General features: G+C 49.4%; 1 protein-coding gene across 17 annotated transcripts in view; it reads left to right on the top strand.

The window, feature by feature from the left end:
* Window positions 1–23,915, top strand: part of ZNF618 (zinc finger protein 618) — a 162,972-nt gene that overhangs the window by 63,904 nt on the left and 75,153 nt on the right. For all 17 annotated transcript variants that reach the window (XM_054084602.1, XM_054084586.1, XM_054084591.1 and 14 more), the window contains exons 2-3: window positions 5,225–5,268; window positions 23,123–23,379. In XM_054084602.1, the coding sequence (XP_053940577.1) occupies window positions 5,225–5,268; window positions 23,123–23,379 (301 nt within the window). The remainder of the gene's footprint in view (window positions 1–5,224; window positions 5,269–23,122; window positions 23,380–23,915) is intronic.

The raw sequence follows: 23,915 nt of genomic DNA on the forward strand, positions 1-23,915 counted from the left end.
TCTTCCTTGCAGCTATTCTATTTTTTATTATTATTATTGTGGTTGTTTCTTGAGGGGAAGCTGCAGCTGAGGAAATAGGCAGCGCATTCCTCGGGCGCAAGGAACAAACTTGTTCCCTGGTGGAAAATTCATCCTTTGGTGGAGGCTGCCCTCATGGATCACAGAGGCGAAGGATGAGCATGGGACAAGCCCCAGACTCTTCCTCTTCTCCAGGCTAAACAGCCCCAGGGCCTTCAGCTGCTCCCAGGACCCCTGGGCTCCAGACCCTTCCCCAGCTCTCTTCCACTCTCTGGATGCGCTCCAGCCCCTCCAAGACTTTCTTATGATGAAGGGAATAATTGTTTTTAATAATGTTTTAAATAACCAGGCAGAAAGGCCGTGCTTAAATCTTGCCAAATTTCATTTAACATTTTCGTGGGTTTTTAGCTATTTTGTTGTTTTGCAGCAACTGTTGAAACGTTGGGGTTTTTTTACTATAAACACACATTTCTTGGGTCAGATCTGCATCTGCTCGGACTCGTTTTTGACACTTTATCCCATTCAGAGCTGTTGACTGATACGTTTCTTATTTATCACTTGATTTACTTTTCACTTAAGCTGTGAGTTGAGGAGCGCATGGCCCGAAACCACATTCTGCTCCATGCATTTTAATTTAATAGATATTTATTAGCATTAGTTAAACAAACTTACCCATAACGCACACGGTGTGTACAAACGCAGCTTTAGGGAATCACAGTTTGGATTGGAAATTATTTTATAGGAGAGGTTGTCAGACTGATTATCCCTCCTGGGTTTGGGAGCCCTGTGTCCATCCTCGTGGGTGCAAACATTGCGCCCCTGCTTTCTCTGTTATAAATGAACAGATCAAATTAATTTGCTGGGAAGAAAATATAGATTTCTCTCTTCCCTTCCCAAAGTGCCACTTGGTCAAAAAGCTGCTCTGATGCTTTTTGGCCCATTCTGGTTGCTGGTTAAATGGTGATTGCCAGCAATTCAACTTGCTTAGGAGATTTGTAGACTCTAAATACCACTTTTTTAGAATTAAAATGTACTGCTTTATTTTTAAAGGGATTAATCGGGGGTGCTGGTGGACGAGAATCTCAACATGAGCTGGCAGTGAGTGCTCGCGGCACAAAAGTCAGCCTGTCCTGGGCTGCAGCCAAAGCCATGGGGCCGGTAGGGCAGGGAGGGGATTCTGCCCCTCTGCTCTGGTGAGACCTCATCTGGAGCCTTGCGTCCAGCTCTGGAGTCCTCAGCACAGGAAGGACATGGAGCAGTTGGAGCGAGTCCAGAGGAGGCCATGGAGATGATCTGAAAACCGGAGCACCTCCTGTGTGAAGAGAGGCTGAGAGAGTTGGGGTTGTTCAGTCTGGAGAAGAGAAGGCTCCAGGGAGACCTTAGAGCAGCTTCCAGCACTGAAAGGGGCTCCAGGAAAGCTGAGGAGGGGCTCTGGATCAGGGATTGCACGGAGAGGATGAGGGGAACAGTTTTAAGCTGAAAGGGAGGAGATTGACATGAGATCTTAGGAAGAAATATTTTCCTGTGAGGGTGGGGAGGCCCTGGCCCAGGTTGCCCAGAGCAGTGGTGGCTGCCCCATCCCTGGAGGGGTTCAAGGCCAGGTTGGATGGGTCTTGGACCCATCCAGTGGGATGTGTCCCTGCCGGATCCAGTGGGAGGTGTCCCTGCCCATGGCAGGGGGTGGGACTGGATGGGTTTTAAGGATCGTTCTTACCCAAACCGTACCGTGATTCTGTGATTCTCTGATGATAGTGTGGCCTTCAGTAGGCATCATCCCGTTTGGTTCCAGACGGGCTTCCTGCAAAATAAAAAGAACAAAGCAGACACAGTGTGGCGAAGGTGAGCAAAAAGAGAGTTAAATAATAGAAGTGTGGATTGGCCCCAGAAGGTGATCGGTAATGGTTGGGAAGCGTAGACGCTGTGATCACCATGTGATTGCTTTCCAGCAATTCTTTTGCTCAAATTGAGATACAAGTATGAAAACGGACACGAAGAGAATTACAGGCGTGATCCTTCACAGAGTAATTAACACCTGGGTAGGTGGGATGGTAAATCACCTGGAGGCATCAGCTGGCACTGGTTCGTAAGCTGGAATGAGGTACAGCACTGGGACGTTGACACACATTGTGTTGGAACAATGATCCCCATGCAATGCATTCTCCAAAGGAATTTATATCTAAAGAAGTTCTTGCATACATGGAGGGTGAATAACTTTGTGTTCTCAGTGTCCCAAAGTTGAGGGTGGCCACCTGGCTTCCCAAACAGAGATTTTGGACCTCTCAGTACAGGATTTGTGCCCTGGGTGGTTTGTGCTGGGGTGGTTCTGCAGACAATGCAGTTGCACCCGTGTGAAGGCAGAGTCGAGGCTGTGACTTTGTTTCTTTACTGCTTTCACTTGTCCTGGCGACCTTTATGTTTAGCGAGTGTTTTTCACCTGGAATTGGAAATCTGGCCCCTGGCAATTTGAGGAATGTGGCTCAGAGGGCACTGGTGGTTGAGTTTTACTGAAAGCTCCGATTGGAGGGAATTGCCGTGTACCCTTTCCTCAGGGTTTTCAGTAGCACCGATGCCCTATCACCCTGCGGGATTTCTGGGTATTAAATCTCCTTTTCTGTTTTTTCTTTGGACACACAGATCCAATCTTCTAGAAAATGCCCCCAAGCTTTGAACAATCTCCCAGTTGCCGGAATCCATAAAGCTTTTTTTTTTTTTTTTTTATTTTCATTGTGTAAGCATGACAAATCATTAATTTTTGATTGATTGCTTTGAATTATGGGTGCTCCGACATCCTTTCTGTACGGAACAGCTGTATAACAAATGAACATATCAGTGCTCACAAAAGATTGGAGATCTAACAGGAGCAATTACACTGTCAGCTCCTCCCTCCTGGCTTTTCCCAGGCAAGGGAAGGAGAAAATTTTTGAACAGAAATTCCTCAAGTGGCTAACAATATTAATAATAATAAAAAAACCTTCTTGTAATTCTGTTTGTGACTCAGTTGTGGAATCCTCAGCACACGATGGACCTGGAGCTGTTGGAGCGAGTCCAGAGGAGGTCACGGAGATGATCCGAGGGCTGGAGAACCTCCTGTACGAGGAGAGGCTGAGAGTTGGGGTTGTTCAGCCTGGAGAAGAGAAGGCTGTGGGGAGACCTTAGAGCAGCTTCCAGGACTGAAAGAGGCTCCAGGAAAGCTGAGGAAGGGCTCTGGATCAGGGAATGCAGGGAGAGGATGAGAGGAACGGTTTTGAGCAAAACAAGGGGAGACTGAGATGAGATCTTGGGCAGAAATGTTTTGCTGTGAGGGTGGGGAGGCCCTGGCCCAGGTTGCCCAGAGCAGTGGTGGCTGCCCCATCCCTGGAGGTGTTCAAGGCCAGGTTGGATGGGGCTTGGAGCAACCAGATCCAGTGGGAGGTGTCCCTGCTTATGGCAGAAGGTGGGACTGGATGGGCTTTGAGGTCCCTTCCAACCCAAACTGTTCTGTGATTTTATGGTCGTAATTGAATTAGATTTTTATCTCTTCATTTCCATTGGGTTTCTTAAACCTTCGGAAGCCGGGCCGCGTTTCTCCTTTGTGTAACTCATAGAATTCCTTTGAACAAAAATTTCACTCATAAAATTAAAAAAAAATGAAATCAAATTGCAATTTTTTGGTTGCTATTCCTTTAAGATTCCCAAATTGCACCAGTGCACTGAATGTGACCTCCATAACTTTTAAATTAAGAATTTATGCTGGCTTGAAATTTATGAAATATTTCAGCATGAAAGAAAGCCTTTTTCCCTCAGGAAAATTGAGCAATAAATCACAGCGCTCTCGATTTACTGCCCTACAGCCAAAGGGAGGATTTTTTTTTCCTTCCCCCTTTCGTTCTGCAAAAAATAAAAAAAATATAATCATATCAGACAGCTTTGCTGCCATCCTCCCACTCTCTAGAATTTTTAATTTCAGCTGTTTCTGCTTGGATTTATTTCCAATATTCCTGCTCGGCTTTTCAATTTCCTCAGTTATTAAATTTTAATTCAGTGCATTAGCATTTAAATTAAAAAAGGGTTTATTTTATCGAAATCGTCGGCTGGCCCCGGTCCTGCTGCACACGAATCGCCCGGTTCTGCCATTTGCACAAAATGTGAAACGCAGCCAATATCGCTTAACTCGTGTTTGCACAAATTCAGAAATAAAAATTTCTGGGTTTGGAATAATATTGTCTTTCATGGAATCACAGAATGGTTTGGTTCGGAAGATATGTTAAGGCCCATCCAGTCCCACCCCCTGCCATGGGCAGGGACACCTCCCACTGGATCAGGGGCTCCAAGCCCCACCCAACCTGGCCTTGAACCCCTCCAGGGATGGGGCAGCCACCACTGCTCTGGGCAACCTGGGCCAGGACCTCCCTACCCTCACAGCAAAACGTTTCTTCCAAGATCTCATCTCAATCTCCCCTCTTTCATCTCAAACCTGTTCCCCTCCTCCTCTCCCTGCACTCCCTGATCAAGAGCCCCTTCCCAGCTTTTCTGGATCCCCTTTCAGTGCTGGAAGCTGCTCTAAGGTCTTCCCGGAGCCTTATTTTCTCCAAGCTGAATAACCCCAACTCTCTCATCCTGTCCCTATGGGAGATACTACAGCCCTCAGATCATCTCCTCTAGACTCTCTCCAACAGATCCATGTCTTTCCTGACTCTCAACACAGTAACTCAACTTTCCAAGGGTGTCTCTTAGCAGAGCACAGGGTGAAGTAGGCAGAGAGGAGAAGAACCGGGTGACTGCAACACATCCCCTTCTCACATCCTGGAGGGGCTCAATTAGGCAATTTCTTGCTAATTGCCTAATTAGCAAGGGAGGTGGCTGGAATTGCCTCTCAAATCAAAGAGTGGGGCCATCTCAGTGTTGAATTTGTCTCATTCTGCCCGATTTCTCTCCTGCAAATTCAGTATTAGGGGACATTTAATTTTAACTTTGGTGAAGTGGAGTGAAGTAATGGCACATGAGCGACTTGGAAATTCTCCTCTGTTGTGGGGCTGTGTCCCAATTCTTGCTTTGGCCTCTTGGGTTTCAGTGAACCACGTGTCCCACCAACACCGAGCACAGGGCTTGTGTGTGACTCAGAATGGGCAAACCCAAAGTGTTTTGGATGCAGCGGAGAGTTTGGAGAGCATTTTGCCTTTCCCAACCTAACCAGCTTTTCTATTTGTTTTTTTTTTTGCCCCCATAGGCCGACGAGAGCAACAGCAGCGGGCGGAGGAGTTCTTCCAGCAGGTTGGTGGATGCTCTTCTGCTGGGATGGGATGTGGTGGGCAGATGGACATCTGTTCAGATGCAACTCCCTATCTCAGGGATGGGCGGTGAAGGGCAACCACACAAGAAGGATGAGTTGGGAGCTTTTGGAGTGCTGTGTCAATACACCCATCTTTGGATTTCGCTAACAAGGTGGATGCAGGAAGGTCGATTTTGGCCTTGAGGATGTGTGGAGATGTGGTTTGCATACATTGCGGGGTGGTACAGCTGAATCCCACCAGCCCCATGCCTGCGCCGGGGTGCAGAGACCGTTGCAGGATGAGATCCCTGGATGGAGCCCTTGGGCTGTGCTGCAGCCGTGGGTGCAGAGCCCTGTGCTTCTGTGCAAGAGGAGAGGAGGGGTTGTCCTCCCCCCACCCCAGTCCCCTGATCCTGCTATGAGATCCCTCTTCTGCTCCCACTCTGGGGGGTGCAGGACCTGTCCAGTCTCACACTGGGCGCTCTGCTCCAGGTGTCCTGGCCAGTTCCACCCCGATGGGGAGGGTGCCCATGATGTGCAGCAACCCCGCAGCCGACATGTCCCGGCAGCCCTGTGCCATGCGGGAAGGAAACGAGCAGCCCTGGCACGAGCAGCAGGAGGAAAGCCGGGCACAAAGGGGAGGGAGGTGATGAGGTTGGATCTGCCCTGTGCTGTGGCTTCTCCATTTCCTGCTGATGCTGTAGGGCACCTTCCATTGCCAGGTGTGCTGAGAAGCACTAGAAATCCTGCTTCCTGGTCCTTAGAACCATTGAGTAGTTTGGGTTGGAAGTGAACTCAAAGCCCATCCAGTTCCACCCCCGTGCCAATGGCAGGGACACCTCCCACTGGATCTGATTGCTCAAAGCACCATCCAACCTGGCCTTGAACATCTCCAGGTGTTCTTCTCCATCTCTGTGATGGTGGAGTGTGTCCAAAGCTGGGAAGAGTGGAAGAAAGGACAGCTTTCCTTTGTTGGCCAGGCACAGATTCCTTTTAGCAGGATTTCCTCTCCACAGCAGCACCGATGTGTGGGGCCAGTGGGATCTGGGAGCAAAGTGTGGCTTTGTTGTCATTTGATTTTACCTGGTCCAGTGCACATTTGAAGCTCATTTCTGGTTGTCAGCCATCCATGAGCAAAGTGGCAAAGTCCTCTCCTTGTTTTAAAAGGTTTTGTGGTGAAAGTAGGTAGAAATGTTGGAGATGAGAGATACAAGGCTGGAAATTCGAGTGATGCACCAGGGAGGGAATCACGTGGCCCAGGAAGGGGAATGGGCTGCAGTGGAGCATGGAAGCATCCACGAGAGCTAGAGAAGATGGTAAGGGAGATGCCATCGCGTGGTGGGATGTTGCACAGCTCATTCAGGAGACTGCCGAGATCCCGGGGCGGAGGACAACAGAAAGCGAGAGACAGTCTGGCTGCTGTGGAATAAAGTCAGCATGGACAGGGGTGCACCCTGTCCTGGCATCAGCTCCATCTGCATCCCCTACCTCAGCGAGGGGCACAGCGGTGTGGGCAGACCCCAAATGCTGTGGTGGCACAAGCTGTGAAGCTGTGGCAGTGTGGCAGAAGCCACTGTCCCTGCTTCAGTGTGATCTACATGAAGCAAGACCGGTGCATCCAGGTGAGGTTTGCCGGCCGCTGCTGGAGCAAACCCTGCTGAGACATCAGGCTTTTCCCCAAGTACCACAGCCCTTGGTGGGAGAGCCACGAGCACCCATGCTGCTGCGTTCTTCACAGCTCTAGCTGCGTTTCATGTCCTCCTGCTCACCGTCATCCCATCCAGAGACATGAAAACCCTGCTGAAGTTGTATTCCCCCAGGTGAAACACATCCTTCTATATTAAAATCTTTCTTCATTCTTCTGATCTCGGGTTCTCCCACTGCTGAGCATTCACCGAATGCTCCCCACTGCAGCATCGTCCCTGCCCAGCGCCCTTGCTTGGCTGCACGGCCTTGCAGGATGGAATCCTCTCATTACTGGTGGTGTTCTGGTGCGGTGGAGCTGCCCGGCATGGGATACCCCTGTGTGCCTGCTGGGATGGGCTGGAAGTGTGGGGTGGATTGCAGCAGATGGGAACAACGCTAGCACTGGGAGAATGTGTCTGGTCCCAGTTTTGGGGTGGCCCATCAGGCTGTTGAGGTGCTGGGAATTAGCCTGAACAAAGCACTGGATGGAAAACTGTACGTAGGCTGAAGAACGAGGGGAAAGAAGCCAGGCATTGCTTCCTTCCCCTAAACTGTTTATTTGGACTTTTAACTGAATTTTAGTACCTCTGGCTGAAGGGTTTTGCAGAGGAGGTGGGTGAGCATGTTCTCCTGGTGGAGGGTCCACTGTGGGCATCCTCACTTCCCGTGTGTGCTGGAGGTGCCTTCAGGGCCAAACACCAGAGCATCCTCCTGGGTTTGAGCGCTATCTCCCCAACACAGATACCCGCGCCCCCATCGGGCTGGCAGAACATCCTGCCCTCATCACTGGTGTTTTGTAGGTGTGTGGAGAAGCAGCGGGAGAGTGAGCATCACTTCTTTTGTTTGGAGAAGTGGAAACAAAATCCAATTTGGCATTGACCTGACTGAACAGAAGATGGTCAGAAAAAGAGAAATGACCCAATCTGTAGAAAAACATGAAAATGGAATAACTATTTAATATTTCAAGAAAGCTCTACCAATGACTGTGAGGATAGAGAGGCCCCGGCCCAGGTTGCCCAGAGCAGTGGTGGCTGCCCCATCCCTGGGGGTGTTCAAGGCCAGGTTGGATGGGGCTTGGAGCAGCCTGATCCAATTGGAGGTGTCGCTGCCCAAGGCAGGAGGTGGGACTGGATGGGCTTTGAGGTCCCTTCCAACTGAAACCATTCCATGATTCATTTCTGTGACTGAAGGGTGAAATCTGTCTTTGATGAAATCTGTGAGGCGTCAGTGGCCGGAGGCACAAGGCACTTGCTTTTCAAAGTTCTTGCTGCTTGGAACTCCCACTGACTGTGAACTACGAGGATGCTTTTAACGATTAATTTACACTAGCAAAAAAAATAAGCAAAATAAGGTTGCCAGGACAACTTTACCTTCCTCCAGCTTCTCTTTTATCACTACAGTGTGCTTGATCTTATTGTGGTGACCATAGCATTGGGTCGATGCTATTTCTGTTTATTTATTGTCTTGAATTGATTTTATTGTCTTTCAAGTAAATGTTAAAAGGCACAGGGCTTTATGATCTTATCACGGGGCCCGTCTGCTGCCTTCGGAATAACTCGGTTCAGTGCGTGTGGCTCTTTGGAGCTGAGAATTGGTGGTGGAAAGCACTTGCTCTGCTCTTGTCTTATCAACTTGTGTTTGGTTCCTGTACCTCACCGTACGCTTATTAGTGGGGAAATCTGAGAGGTGAAGAGAATTATTAGGAACACAGGAAAAAAGCTTGCTTTAAAGGGCTGGAAGAGAGAGGGTTGTTTGCATTGGAGAAGATGACACCTGAGAGACAACGCGACAAAGCTGCGCGTTTTTGAACACTCCAGAAAAGGTAGCTCAGAGATTTATTTCTTTCTTCTGCAAGAGAAAGTCAACAGAGCTAAAAGGCAGCAAATTAAAAGCCAATAAAATGAGTAGTTCTTGACTGAGTGCCAAGAGTTGTGTGACTCAACTGGAAGGTGGCATCAGGACTCGTGTGGATGAGACCTGTTCCCTGGGGATCCATTACCCTCCTGTGGTCTTTGAGAGTGTTTCCTTCTTCTGAAGCGCCTTCTGGACATGGTTGGCCAGATTTGGTACCACTCCCTGGTGGGAGTTGTCCTGGAGGGACCAGTGGGCGGCGTGGGAACAGCGCTTGGAGTCTCCATTGCAGAACTAACGACTTACCAGTAATTAATGTCAGTGTTGAGATGGTGGGCTTTGCATCTTGTCGAGAAATAATTGAAAAACCAAATGTGCAATTATGCCTGACAAGCAGCGTGTGCTTTTCCTGGTCACCAGAGCCTTGCGTAGCCATGTGTTAGGCACGGTTGTCTATAATTATTATTGTTTATGTAGTGGGTGTCAGAGGAAGGAGGGATTTTAGTCTCAAGTCCTCCGTTGGCTATTTATTTTAAAGTCATTAGATTTGTTTTCAGACTTAACTACGCTTAATGTGCGAGACTCCTGCTGAATAAATCAGACCCTACTATAGGAACCGCATCTGTTTGCGGAGGGAACGGAGCCAGCTGGAAGCTGAGCCCGCGTCGGCAGTGGGGCTGTCACCAGCCGAGTCCTCTCGCAGCACAGATGTAGCTGTGCAGGAAAGCTGTTCTGCTCCCGAAACGGAGGGAAAATCCCAGCCCTGCTGGGGTTATGAGCTGGCTGTGAGACACAAATGGGTCTGATCTTTATTGCGGCATTAACAGCACTGCACTAGAGGCCCCAAAGAGGCTGGGAGGTCTCCTGGAGTTGGGCATCCAGCAGAAGGGCTCTGCGGTGCTGGCCTGGAGGAAGGCAGGGTGCTGTGCAGGCAGGAGCCTCTCCAGCTGCTCCTTTAGGCTGGGACACGAAGATCTCCCATCTGGCATGGTGTCCTTTTCCCGAATTTCCCAGAGCGAGACTTGGCACTTGGGTGGTCTGGTCATATCAGTCTCTGAGATGACTTTCCAGCTGCAGGGAAGGGTATTGAGGAGTGGTTGCACCTACTTTCCTTCTTTGCCCTTCACTATTCATCATTCTCCAGCCTCGCTGGTGGCATCTTTCTCTCCCCACGTTGCTTGTTCTGTCCTCTGTAGTCACATCTTCCCTAGCAGCTCCTGTAACCCCAGAGGAGCTCTGCCCTGGGATATCACCAGATCTTCTGCAGGCTCCTCACATTCAGGAAGGACAACATCTCTGCATGCCCAAGCTGGAAGTTGTGTTCCTCCAAACCTCAGGAGAGGGCTCCATGTCCCATGGGGAGACAGGCCAAGGGATGAGTGTTTCTAAGAAGGAAAACAATTTAAATATTTTCCCATTCCTTTAAAAGGCCACCTGTGGGTTTTTCAGTGCCAGAACATGAAGAGCTTCAGACTCCTCCTGCATCAGAAGGAGAGAAAACTATTAATAATTAAATGAGGTATTTAATAAGCCGAAGGGCTCCCACCAGCAACATCCAAAATGGAGCAAATCAGCACAAAACCCCCAAGTCTTCACTGTGTTTTAGGAGAGGCGGATGGTTCAGTTCTGTGCTGCCACCACAGAGAAGCTGTGGGAAACCCAGGCAGGTTTCCTCAAATCCTGGAAGCAGATCAAATGTACACATATGGAGATGACAGCACTCAGACACAGCCCGGCTCCCTCGGGCCCAGTGTGTTTCCACATCAGTTTGCCAAACACCAGGGGCTTGGGTGGGTTCAGAGGGTGTGAGGTGGAGAAACGTCCCTTTCTGGAGCCGTGAAGCACTGAGTCGTGGTAGCTGTAATGTCCTCTGCAAAGCTTGAGTTCCCAGGATATATTCAGCTCTGGTGAGGCTGCACCTCAAATCCTGAGCTCAGTTTTGGGCTCCTCACTCCAAGAAAGACATTGGGAGGCTGGAGCGTGTCCAGAGAAGGGGAAAAGAGCTGGGGAAGGGTCTGGAGCTCAGGGGACCTGGAGCTGTTCAGTGTGGAGAAGAGGAGGCTGAGGGGAGACCTCATCGCTCTCTGCAGCTCCCTGAAAGGATGTTGTAGTGAAGTGGGTGCTGGTCTGTTCTCCCAAAGAACAAGTGATAGGATGAGAGGAAATGGCCTCAAGTTGTGCTGGAGGATGTTTAGATTGGATATTAGGGAAAATTTCTTTCGTGATGGAGTGGTGAAGCCCTGGCAGAGGCTGCCCAGAGCAGTGGTGGAGCCTCCATCCTTAGAGGGGTTCAAAAAACATGTACATGTGGCACTTCAGTACCTGGTCGAGTAGGCTTATTGGTATTGAGTTGATGGTTGGAGTTGATGATTTTAGAGGTCTTTTCCAACCTTAACGATTCTATGACATTGTTTCCTTGGGTTGCCCCTCTCCTGGCCAGTTTGAGGCAGTTGGGATCACAGCATAGAGCCTCACAGCTTGTTCATGTTACACCTGCACGTTTCTCCAGCAGCAGGACATCAGCCACCTCGTTTGTATCGCTCTCCAATGGGGTATTTTTTCCATTCCCAGGGGTCCTGTCTCCATTTCTGTCCATCTTTTCCAATTGCTTGTTTTATCCCATTCATCTTGTGGCTGGGCTGTGTTGGGGGACCTCTGAACATGGCAGGCAATTGTCCTCCCTCAGTCACTTCTTAGTTAAACACCATGGAGCTCTGTCACTGATATGCATAAACCCTTAATCTGTTCTCTTTGTTTATCCCTGAATTTCTTTGTCTCTGTTGACATTTCCACGCTTGCAAATTTAAAGACGCTGGCGGCTATTCTATTACCATCTTAAATTTAGTATTTAACCTGCATCATTTGTGTGATGCATTTTTTTATCTGAAGGAATTCATTTGCTTTTGGCAAACAGCACACGTTTGTTTTTTGTTGGGTAAGCCAAATTTTTTTTATATTTGGTTCGACTTTCCTCTTCAAACCATCCTCAAGATATTCCTAATAAGGACTGAAGGGAATTTGTTTTGCTAATACCTTAGGAATTCTTCGTGGCTCTTGACTATTGTTCTGATTTGTAGTTAAATGTTTAATTTCTAGAGGAAAGGCAGCCTGGTTGGGTTCCATAGGTTACCTTTTCTGAAGGATTTGGAGTTGCTGAGTGTCTCTGGAAGAATCAACATGCAATTAAATTCCACTTACACCTGCCGAAGTGGTGTTTGTTGTTGGGTCATGTGGTTTAGTAGACCAAGATAGCTGGAAAAATTAAGGATGCTGCTTTATTTGTTTTCCCAGATTTTAGACTAGATATACGGAGGAATTTCTTCACTATGAGGGTGGTGAGGCACTGGCCCAGGTTGCCCAGGGAAGTTGTGGCTGCCCCATCCCAGGCTGTTCAAGGCCAGGTTGGATGGGGTTTGGGCAGCCTGATCCAGTGGGAGGTGTCCCTGCCCATGGCAAGGTGGGTTGGAAATGGATGATCTTTAAGGTCATTTTTGGCAATGAGACCACACCACCAAGGGGTGCGTGAGGTAGTTTGGGGTTTTTGAACGCTATCACCTCTGTTTTTAAGAGCTGGCCACCCTTAGTATCATAGAATCATGGAATGGGTTGGGTTGGAAGGGGCCTTAAAGCCCAGGCTAGAAGTATGATGCCTGTTTTTGAAAATAATAACTCAGAGGAGAGACACAGAAATGCGATGGTGACTCCAGCCCTTAAACATCAAAATCGAGAGGGCCACTATGAAGAGGCACTGGCTGAAGCTGTGGATGACATTTGTGGAGTAACGTCCCTGTGAGCTGTCACACTGGGTTGGATGAGTATGTCCGTCAATTTGGCTTTCAAGTCTGTGAGGGAACATCTGAAAGCTGAAGCGGGAGGCATGGAGACAAGGAGCGAGGTGCTCAGCTGTACCACTGGAAAAACTAGCTCCCATCTTCTCTCTTTTGCCTTGACAATCTTTTTGCCTAGTCATGTCTGCAGAAGAGATGTCCATGATGAAGGACACCAGGCTGTTCCTCTGCTTCTTGACACTGTCTGCCTCCCTCCTGGTGTATGACACGGTGCCCATGTACCTGGGCTGCCCCAGGGAGCAAATAAGAGCCGTAGGGATGGGTGGGAACTGATTGATCTGAGCAGCAGATTTTCAGTTTACATCTCGCTTTTTTCTGTCTCTGCTTTCATAACCTCATGTGAAACAAGAGTGCGCTTACATCCATTTTGTTCATTCTTCTTCCCATACCTCCAGCCATGTCAGGAACCGTCTGGTACTTTAAAGTCGTGGCAGACAGCTGTAAATGGAGACCAGTTTCAGCCTCCTGGATTTTTCTTCCTTTCCTTTCCAACAGCTGAGGCGTTTTAATTAATCATGGGATGGTCCAACTGCACATCAGCTTCAAGAAGAGAAGTTATAAAACCATAGAGGTGATGTTGTCCTGGTGGACTTTGCGAAGCACATTGCTTCAGGTGACTCTGAACCTCTGTAGATGTTCCTGCGCACAGAGTGTCCCAAGAACCTCACAGAACATGTTTTGGTGGTGTGAATGGGCACGCAAAAAGCTCTGCCAGGGAGGCGCTGTATTACCATTGCTATCATCAAGGCATGAGTCATAGAATCATGGAATGGTTTGCGTTGGAAAAGACCTTAAAGCCCATCCAGTTCCACCCCCTTGCCATAAGCAGGGACACCTCCCACTGGATCAGGGACTCCAAGCCCCATCCAACCTGGCCTTGAACACCTCCAGGGATGGGGCAGCCACCACTGCTCTGGGCAACCTGGGCCAGGGCCTCCCCACTCTCACTGTAAAACATTTCTTCCTAAGATCTCATCTCAATCTCCCCTCTTTCAGCTGAAAACCATTCCTCCTCATCCTGTCCCTGCACTCCCTGATCCAGAGCCCCTTCCCAGCTTTCCTGGAGCCCCTTTCAGTACTGGAAGCTGCTCTAATGTCTCCCTGGAGCCTTCTCTTCTCCAGGCTGAACACCACCAAATCTCTCAGCCTGTCCTCAGATGAGACATGCTCCACCCCGTGGTTCATCTCCATGGCCTCATCTGCACTCACTCAAACAGCTCCATATCCTTCCTGCGCTGAGGACTCCAAAACTGGATGCAGGGCTCCAGGTGGGGTCTCACCCGAGCAGAGGGGCAGAATCGTGCTGCTCGTCCCGCTGCTTTGGATGCAGCCCAGGACACAGTTAGCTTTCTGGGCTGGAAGTGCCCATTGCCAGCTCCATCCCAGCTTCTTATCCACCAGCACCCCAAGTCCTTTTCTTCAGGGGTGCTTCCAATCCATTTTTCATGTGGTCTATAATTCGCTTGGCATTGGCCCAACCCACATGTAGGACCTTGCACTCGGCCTTGTTGAACTCCATGAATTTTGCACAGGCCCACCTCTCAAGTCCAGGTTCCTCTAGATGGCATCGCTTCCCTCCAGCATGTCAATGGTGTCACACAGCTCGGTGTCATCAGCAAACTTGCTGAGGGTGCCCTCAATCCCACTGTCCACTGCAACAAAGATGTTTAAGAACTCTGGTCCTAATTAGTGATGTGTCTCTGGTGCTTCCAGCTTGAGTGGTCTCCCAGATGCTGAAGATGCTCCAGGTTTACTGCTGGGGTGGCAGAGCTGTTTGTAGGTGTTGGTTCAAAGCGATCTGTCCTCCTCTACATTTGTTTCCTTTTCCTCTCCATTTGAGGAGAAAATACACAGGAGCTGACGTTGAAGACTGAGTCTCCACTTTGCTCCTCCCCAAAAGCTCGGCAGGATGTGTACTGTAAAAATAGCCTCATTAGAAGCCATCTGAGTACGAATGCAATCACAGATCACTCAAAGGGAGCACAGAGCACGTGTGTTTCTGTTGCTGTCTTCAGAGAATTACATGACAAATTATTCCTAGCTGGGAGAAATGTCCTTTTATAATTGGGTTTTTTTTTTTTCTCCTTCTTTCAGTAGGGAGGAGTGTGTGTTTTTTAAGTAGCTTTTAGTCACTTCCATTATTTATGAGAATGCTACTCCAGATCAGAAAAAGCAAACTGCAAATGAGAGTTACTTTTGGCTGCAGTGCCTGATGGGCCCTGTTTGCTTTCAGTCATTGCCAGTTCTGCTCATCTCAGCAAAATGAAACACTTTAGAGAGGAGGACATGGCTCCATGTTGCAGCATTTTGGTTTGCATCCCCTTCTCCTCCAACCCCTGTCCCACAGGACACCAACTGGAAGGAGGTTGATTGCTCCATGTGTGGAATGTTACCCTGCAGAGTAAATCAGTGTGAAGGCAGCTGTTGCCTTTCTGTCCTTCCATTGGAAGAGCTCTTTGCATTGCCCTGGTGTTGCTTCTTGCAGTGGTGCCAGTGAGACATTATCCAGACTGCTCAACTTTATGGCCCAAATCGTACTTGTACAGTGATTTGTCACAGAATCATAGCTTGGTTTGGATTGGAAGAGGCATTTACAGGGCATCCACTCCAACCCTCCAGCAGGACAAGGGGCATCGTTCACCAGATCAGGTTGCATAGAGCCCCATCCAACCTGGCCTTGAACACCTCCAGGGATCAAGCATCCACGACTTCCCTGGACAACCTGGGCCAGGGCCTCCTCACACTCAGGAGAACATTTCTTCCTAAGATCGCATCTCAATCACCCCTCTTGCAGCTGAAAAATATTCCGCCTCATCCTCTCCTTGCACTCCCTGATCAAGACCCCTCCCCAGCTTTCCTGGAGCCCCTTTTGGTAGTGGAAGCTGCTCTAATGTCTCTGCAGAGACTTCTCCAGGCTGAACAACCCCAGCTCTCCCAGCCGCTCTTTTGTATGGGAAGTGCTCCAGCCCTCGGATCATCTCCATGGCCTCCTCTGGACTCACTCCAACAGTTCCATGTCTTTCCTCTGCTGAGGACTCCAGAACTGGATGCAGGGCTCCAGGTGGGGTCTCACCAGAGCGGAACAGAGGGGCAGAATCCCCTCCATCCTTCCTGGTCCCACTACTTTGGATGCAGCCCAGGACACTTTCTGGGCTGTGAGCATACATTGTCAGCTTATGCCCAGCTTTTAATCTTTTTTTTTTCCCCCCCTTCTTTTCTTATTGCAATATTTGGCTGTGCTAAAGCCTTGGGATTCATGAACCATCATGGGTGTAGTGCCAAGGGGAGCTCTACCTAAATGGGTCAAGGACCCCATTTTTACCCGTACCTTTCCAGTTCCCCACAATGAGTCTGCATTGAGGCTTCCTTAAGTCTCTTCTGCCTTCACATGCTTGTGTCTGACATGAAAGTGGCCGTAACGTCATTGGGAGATGAAAGTCTGGTGATCAAAGCAGGCAGCGGTGTTGAAACGAGCATTGTGGGATGGCAGCGCTGGTAATAACAGTAATTGGCTCTGTGGCCTACTTAGTCAGGAGTGGTGAATGCAAGTGTGATATTTGTTTGCCTCTTTAATGTTTAAAAGCCACAAAGTCTCTTCTGGAAGGCGAAACAGCGCCTCATCTGTAGGAGTGATCTGGGGCGCTCCTGAATGACGGTGTGAGCAGCGGGTGATCCCAAGGCTTCCTCTCCTCTTGGGTTGCTGAGCTCTAAAATGCAGTAAGGACAAGACGTTAAACAGTAGAGGAGGGTGGTATTGCCCAGGAAAGCTCAAAGACACAGAGAAGTTAGATACACTCTGTGGAAGGAGGTAGGGTCTGAGCCAGATGTGCCTGTGCGCTCTGCTGATCTCTGCTGTGATCTGTCGGAGAAGTTTTTGTCCTGTGCAAACAGAGCTTTGCCTGAAGAATGTCCTCTTCCCAGAGAACATTGTGCCGTGGATGGTAAATGTGGGTTGGACCTGCAGAGGAAACTGCAGCTTTAAACACTGTAAAACCATGTTGTTTCTCCCAAAAAGGTCATGTCCAGAGGCTGGGGACTGCGTTCAGATCCATCACGAGAGGAATGGGCTGCCGGTACCCAGGAGTGGGATCTGACTCATGGCAGGTTCTCCCTCAGTCCTCCTGCACTGCTGTCTCCACCAAGTGGAGATTCCAACCACATCACCGGTACCAAAGTGTTACCCTCTGGGATGCAGAAGACAGGGCTGATCTCTCTGTTCACATGGCACAAGCTCTGGGATGTGGTTGCCTCTCATTTCACGTTGGGGAGCACTTCTGCTTCCAGAACCAAGCACCAATATTTGACCGACAACCCAGAAGCTGTGTTGTTCTCTTCTCTCTGTGTGCCCCCACCCAAGCTTGCCTCCAGCCTTGGGATCTGCGCAACTGAATATTCACCCCTGTTCTTACTCATCTTCTTTCTGATGCCTTTCTGGCAGTTGTGTAACAGCTCTGGTGGTGCTGGAAGCAGAGGAGAAATGGCAGGACCAGGTTTGGACAGAGTGGTGCTGGGGCTGGTTTCTTCCCTCCACCAGGCAATGTGTTCTCCATCACCAAGGCTCTTGGGGTGAATTACTGGAGAAGTGTGTTCTGGATCTGCTGCTTCTTTGTCCTCCACTCTAACTGGAGACTTTTTGAGCTGCTCAGAAGCAGAGGAGGCAAAATTCAGCACAGAACTGAGCAAGTGTGGTGTCACAGGCTTGCAAGGGATGCGACGTCCAAGGACCAAAGTGGTCATAAGAAAATGATGCTTTACTGAGTCACCTCCCTTAGGTGAGTGCATTCCCTCCTGACTTCATCCTCTGCTTGATGGAGACGCAGTGAATGCTGTCTCCTGAGTGGAACCCAGTTCTGTGGCTGTGTGTGTACCACTCTCCACTCCGTCTGGAGTTTTCCAGTGTTAGTAACATCCTTTTCTTTCCCAGTTTGTTTCGTGGTGTTGGTAACGTTTCCCCATTCAAACCAGGAGGCTGCAAACTCTGCTGTCCGTGGGGATCGTTCCTTCAGCACAGCAGCCCTGGCACCCTGGGGACAATTACACCCGTGTTGGCACAGCATCCCTTCAGCAAATCGGGTAACAGAGCACCAGACCCAGGAAGCCTGAACTGATCCTAGTTTTGCTCCAGTCACAGGGACACTGGTTGGATCTCCCATGGGACCAGAAGAAAGTGATGCTGGTTTTTGCTAAGAGGGCTGTCTTCCACCACTGCTGCCACCACCATCTCTCCAAAGCTCCAGCAGAGGCATGGAGGGAACTTTTTGAGAGCTCGGACCTGCCCCAGGGCTTTCAGCGCTGCTCTGCTGGGTGCTCTGCCGTCGGCAGCAGCAATTGTGTGAGCCCTGCACCTCCTAGGCGGGAAAGGGACCCACCATCACGCTTGAGGAGCTTTTTGGTTGCAGTGTCAAAGCAAAATGAGAGATTGAGCTGTCAGTGGCCGTGTGAGTGGTGGTCGCTGTGAAGCTGAGCTGTTGGGTACTGCTCTCTCTGCCACTCCTGGCAAGAGTCAGTCCTGTTGCCTGTCAGGATCTTCTTTTGTACTCTTCAGACCAGTTCTTCTGTGTCCATCAGTCTTCGGGATACTGCAAGAATGGAGGTGAGGAAGATGTTCTCCATGTGCAGGAAAAGCGGGAGGTTCCATCATCTTCACCTGCTGTTCTTGGCAGCTGGTGATGCCCCCTCATGCATCACACGAAGCAGTGAGTCTCCTGACTCTTCTCACCCCTGCGTAGCCCATCCAGAGAAGGAAGGACACCTCTGTGTTGCTCTTTCATTACATTTATATTAAGATGTTCTGCAAAGCCATAACGTTCCTCTGGATATGGAGCTGGAGAGAGGCTGCAGCTGAAGTTTGGCTGAAGATTGACATCAGCCAGCGGCCAGAGTATCTCTGTGAGAGATGGAATAACAAGAGCAACCTGAGAACACAGTGCTTCCTTCTTAAGTGAAACACCAGGGGCCATGAGAGGCCCCTAAAGCTGCTCCCAGCTGCTGTGGGGCTGATTCCAGCCTGGTGTGGGTCAGCAGGAATGCTTGCATCCAGGATGGTGTTTCTTGCATTTTGGCTTGCACAGGCTGGACACCAGGGCCCTGTGGAACAGGATGTGGCTCGTGCAATAGAACGCCGGCACCTCAGGGTGTCAGCAGAGAATGCACATCCTGGGGCTGCCAGAGGGGCTGAGAGACCGGTGCGACACTGGGATGCTGCTGGAGACGCGCCAGCCCTTGTATGTGTGTAGAGGCATACAGAGATGTGTGTGCATGTACAGACACACACTTTACGCATATATACATGTATTTTTATTTTTATAGATACATATAATCTGAAAAAAAAAAGATCTTAATGCTTATCATTTATTCCCTTTCACCACCTTCGAGCCTTTTCCCTGGGATCTGAGCGGGATGTGGATCTGTACAGACCTCTCTGCTGGGTCCCCAGGCAGTGCCTGGCTTTGCAGGATGCTGAGAGCGGAGCGCTGGGGGTGGGAGGGTGGGTTCACCTCCCTGACACATGCATTTAGAAACCTGGGTACATCAGGCTGCAGCTGGCTTCTCTCCTAGTACGTGTGAGAACACAGAGAAGATCTCTGTTGTAAAATTCTTGTAAGACTATTGCAAAAATCCCGTGGTCCAATGGTTTTCATTTTTTTGTTTATTTTGTTTTTGAGATGACCAGCAGGCTCCTTGCAGGGATTCTACTGTGACCTCCCGCTCTGGTGAGACCTCACCTGGAGCCCTGCATCCAGTTCTGGAGTCCTCAGCACAGGAAGGACATGGAGCTGTTGGAGCGAGTGCAGAGGAGGCCATGGAGATGATCTGAGGGCTGGAGCACCTCCTGTACGAGGAGATGCTGAGAGAGTTGGGGTTGTTGAGCCTGGAGAAGAAGAAGCTGAGGAGAGACCTTAAAGCAGCTTCCAGTACAGAAAGAGGCTCCAGGAAAGCTGGGGAGGGGCTCTTGATCAGGGAGTGCAGGGATAGGACAAGGGGGAACGGTTTTAAGCTGTGATCTTCGGAAGAAATGTTTTGCTGTGAGGGAGGCCCTGGCCCAGGTTGCCCAGTGCAGTGGTGGCTGCCCCATCCCTGTGGGTGTTCCAGGCCAGGTTGGATGAGGCTTGGAGCAGCCTGATCCGGTGGGAGGTGTCCCTGCACATGGTGGGGTTTGGAACTGGATGGGCTTTTGAGTTCCCTTCCAACCCAAACCATTCTGTGATTCTATGTGTAGAATTTAGTTATGCAGAAGAGAGTTGCTAAAATATTTGGGGCTGGAGTCCCATACACCTACTGTCTGCTCAGGTTTGTAATGCACGGGACAGTGGAAGAGCATTACTCTCAATCTGTATTTGCATGGGTAGCTCCCCCCGAAGAGCAGGCAGCCCAGCTGGGAAGTTACTTTCTTGGCAGAGATGGATCCAGGTCTGTGTGTGAAGAGCAAAGATTGCTCTGGTCTGATTGTTTGTATATTCCTACAGCTTGAGGGCACTGTCTGGCCCATCTGTGCAGAGCCCTGTAACCCGGGGCCAGACAGGTATGGATACTCTGGATTTCAAGGCTTGGAGAGATCTGTTCTCCTTGAGCACACCCTTTGGAAAATGGTTGTTCCTGTGGACCACCATCCGTGCTCATATTTTATGCCTCATTTCTGCTACTTCCAGCCTCTAGTGATGAGCTCATACTCCACTCTTCCCTGCCAAATTAAGGAAAGACAGTGTTTTCTCTCCAAGAAGATGATAATACGCTGCAATCAAATAATCTCTTAAGCCTTCCTTTTGGCATCAGAAACAGCCTGAAGTTGTTTGGTCTTGGGAAGACAGAGAATATCTTTTCCTGGTCTCAAACCACTTCAGTGCCTCTTCTTTGAACTCTTTCCAGCTTTTCTTATCACCTTTTAATAACTGAGTGCTCAGTCCATCCACAGCTCTGGGACTGGCTTCCCCACGGCTTTGTATGGGGAAAAAATCACCTTCTTCCTGGATCTCCAGTGTGTTTATCTGAAAATTGCAGTAGTCCTTTAGGTCAGAGCATGACTCTGTGGTTGCAGCGCAACTGGGCTGCTGGCATCACGACTGAGGACAGGGATGCTGTTTGTGGGTACAGCCACGTTCCCGGATGTGACTGACAAAGCGAGGGATCTGCTGGTGTTGGTGTCCCTTTCACGATGACAGCTCTCCACCCCTTCATGGGTCAGCTGTAATGTTTAGCAGCAGTGATGTTAAATGTGATTCCAGAGCGTTAATAACTCATAGAATCATAGAGTCCCAGAGTGCTTTTGGTTGGAGGGGACCTCAAAGCCCATCCAGTTCCACCCCCTGCCATGGGCAGGGACACCTCCCACTGGACCAGGCTGCTCCAAGCCCCATCCAACCTGGCCTTGAGCACCTCCAGGGATGCGGCATCCCATCTGTGCCACATTAGCCATTTCAGGAGACACCTTTGTCAGGAGCAGCTCCCATTTAGGACAGTGCTTTGCTGTGCAGCACGTGGCCGATTGCTTGCTCTGTGCCGTGTCCTGATTATTTGGTTTATATTGGAACGTAACGTGAGCAAAGCCGGGTGCCATCGGAAGGTCTCTGATATTCTTACCCAATTTATAATCTCCTTAGAAAGCTGTATCCTGAGCCTCACTGCTAGTTGTAGGAGCTTTTTATTCCACATCATTTGGCTCCTGCATTGCTTTTTATGTTGGCTGGCAAGTGTATGTTGCCGTACCCTCTATAACTGTGGCGTTTCACCCTCACATTAGCTGCAGAGCTGCCTTTCTCTGACCACTTCACCTCCTGCCTGAATCGCAGAAGCACAGAATGTCCTGAGTTGGAAGGTACCTACAAGGATCACAGACTCCAGCTCCTGCCCCTGCACAGGACACCCCAACATTCGCACTGTGGGGCTGAGAGCATTGGCCAAATGCTGCTTCAGTGCTGTCAGGCTTCATGCCCTGTCTACTTCCCTGGGAGCTGTTCCAGTGGTTCACCACCCTCTGGGGGTGAACCTAATGTCCAACGTAACCCTCCCCTGGCATCTTCCTGCTGTTCCCTTGGGTCCCTTGGGCCTGCTGCTGGGAATCCTACTGGGTTGGTTTTGATCTCCTTCCACTGTCCTCACCAAAGAAGGGATGTTTTTCCCTTCCACCCCCATGGCTTTTGCTGCCTTTATCACTGTTTTGCATTTCAAACCTTCTCAATTTGATTGATTCACAATGAATCCCACCCTTTTCTGATTGCCGAACATTTCGTTCCTGCGCTCCTGGCTGCTGCCTTTCCCTCGGCTGTGGAACGGGTGCTCAGCTATGTTGTGGATGGAGATTGATGGACCTTTTGGACATCCAATAATATTACTGTAAAGACCATCCAGCTTTCAAACACATCTTCTCTGTCCTAATTCATCTTTCTCACTTGCAAAAGCCTGGTGTGATTTTGGGAGCACGGGGGAACGATGTCTGAGGAGGCTGGGAGGAGCGAGGAGGCAGGTCCAGGCTAATTCCCTCTGTTTGGGGCAATTCATTGTACATTCCGTTCCATAATGAGTATGAAAGGATGAATATTAAAATGTCTGGTGATGTGATGTGACTGACCCATTTTGAAATAGCAGCTCAGTGTCCGTGGAGGAGGTTGTGCAGTAATTATTGCAGAAGATTGTTCTCTTCTTCATCCACTCCTCTCCATCCTCCCAGGGTTGCCCACTGGGTACTTTCACCCTTCCCTTGCAGCACTGTGATTTCTCAACCAGCTCCATAACCGGTACCAAAAAACAGAGCAGGTGTTAAGTTTTCTAACATCTTAATTCATACTTTTTTCTGACATTCTATGATGTTCCAAGCAATGAGATTTCCTTCTCTTTCGTTATTGAATGGTCTAATAACTCTCATCCATAAGTTCAGCCTGTTTTTCACTCCTGGGCTGCATCCAAAGCAGTGGAACCAGCAGGGAGGGAGGGGATTCTGCCCCTCTGCTCTGGTGAGACCTCATCTGGAGCCCTGTGTTCAGTTCTAGAGTCCTCAGCAGGACTCCCACTGAGATGAGTGTAACCATTGCTCAGAAGGGTTAAAAGAGAGGATTTGACAGTGGATTAACCCATGGAGAAGTGTGCAAGGGCAAAGAGCACTCCAGATTGAAAATATCAGGAGCACATGGTGTTAGCTCTGCATGTATGGACAAGTCGTGGTGCAATATTTGACCCTGGGACTGCTGGAGTTGTGCTCCTGGCCTGCTAGGAACCAGCTGAATTTCCATGCTCTTGTTTAGTAGCTCAGCCTCTGTGTGACTGCTGCTGCTCCTTGTGGTGATTAATGTTATCTTCATTACTTGCGGATGGTTTTATTGCTGTTTTCTGGTTGAATTTTGACAGACATCCATACCTACCCGTACATATTTAAAATAAATTGCATTAAAAGAAAGTACCTTTACTGATGTCCTAGGGATGAGAATGGGAGTGTTTGACAATGAGAATTCATGGTTTCTCCTCTTTTTCCCCTATTCAGGGAGTGTTTGAAGAGGAGCCCACGGAGCCCAAAAGCAGAGGGCTCCGACTCGGTGACATCTCAGTCCTCACCCAGTGAGGAGGCTGGAATGATGACTGAAGTGAAAGTCAAAACAGAAGTACCAGATGACTACATCGAAGAGGTGATCTGGCAGGATGACACCAAAGATTCCAAGAAGAACATAAAAGATGGTCCAGGAGACGTTCCTGCAGAGATCTGCGTGGTCATAGGTGGGGTCCGCAACCAGCAAACGCTCGGTAAGCTATGGGATAACATGCCCCATCAGTCAGTTCCCTGAGTCCTAGTGTTGGGGAGGGGAATAAAGCTCCAGAAAGGTGTTTCTGGAAGCATGGCTCTGCCAGAGGGCCCAGAGCCAAGGTGCACATCAATCTCAGGGTCTTGGCTCAGGATTATTGACCTCCTTTAACTTTTGCTATTTACAACTTATCACTCCTGAAGATTCAACCAAGATTGGGGTAACTGTAAGGAAAAGATTACCTTATTCTTTTGAGGTGTTAATTGTCTTGTCCATCAGCCATGTGCAGAATTCATGGAGAGCTCAGGGCTGGTGGTAGGGGTGTGGGGCATGGGTGAGGAGGCGATCAGGAGGAGAGCCTGAGAAGAAGTTGAAAAGCTTTTGAGGAGAGTGACTGTTTTCTGTCAATAATTTGATTTAGCTCAAAACCAGGTTTTATGGGTTGCTGTTTGTTTTTCTGATCTCTAGTAAAGTGTCAGGAATAGTTTTGTCTCTTGGCTAGCTGTGATGGGACACTTCCAGACACTGCTTCCTGTC

Source organism: Cuculus canorus, chromosome 19, assembly GCF_017976375.1.
Source record: "Cuculus canorus isolate bCucCan1 chromosome 19, bCucCan1.pri, whole genome shotgun sequence".
Lineage (NCBI taxonomy): Eukaryota > Metazoa > Chordata > Aves > Cuculiformes > Cuculidae > Cuculus > Cuculus canorus.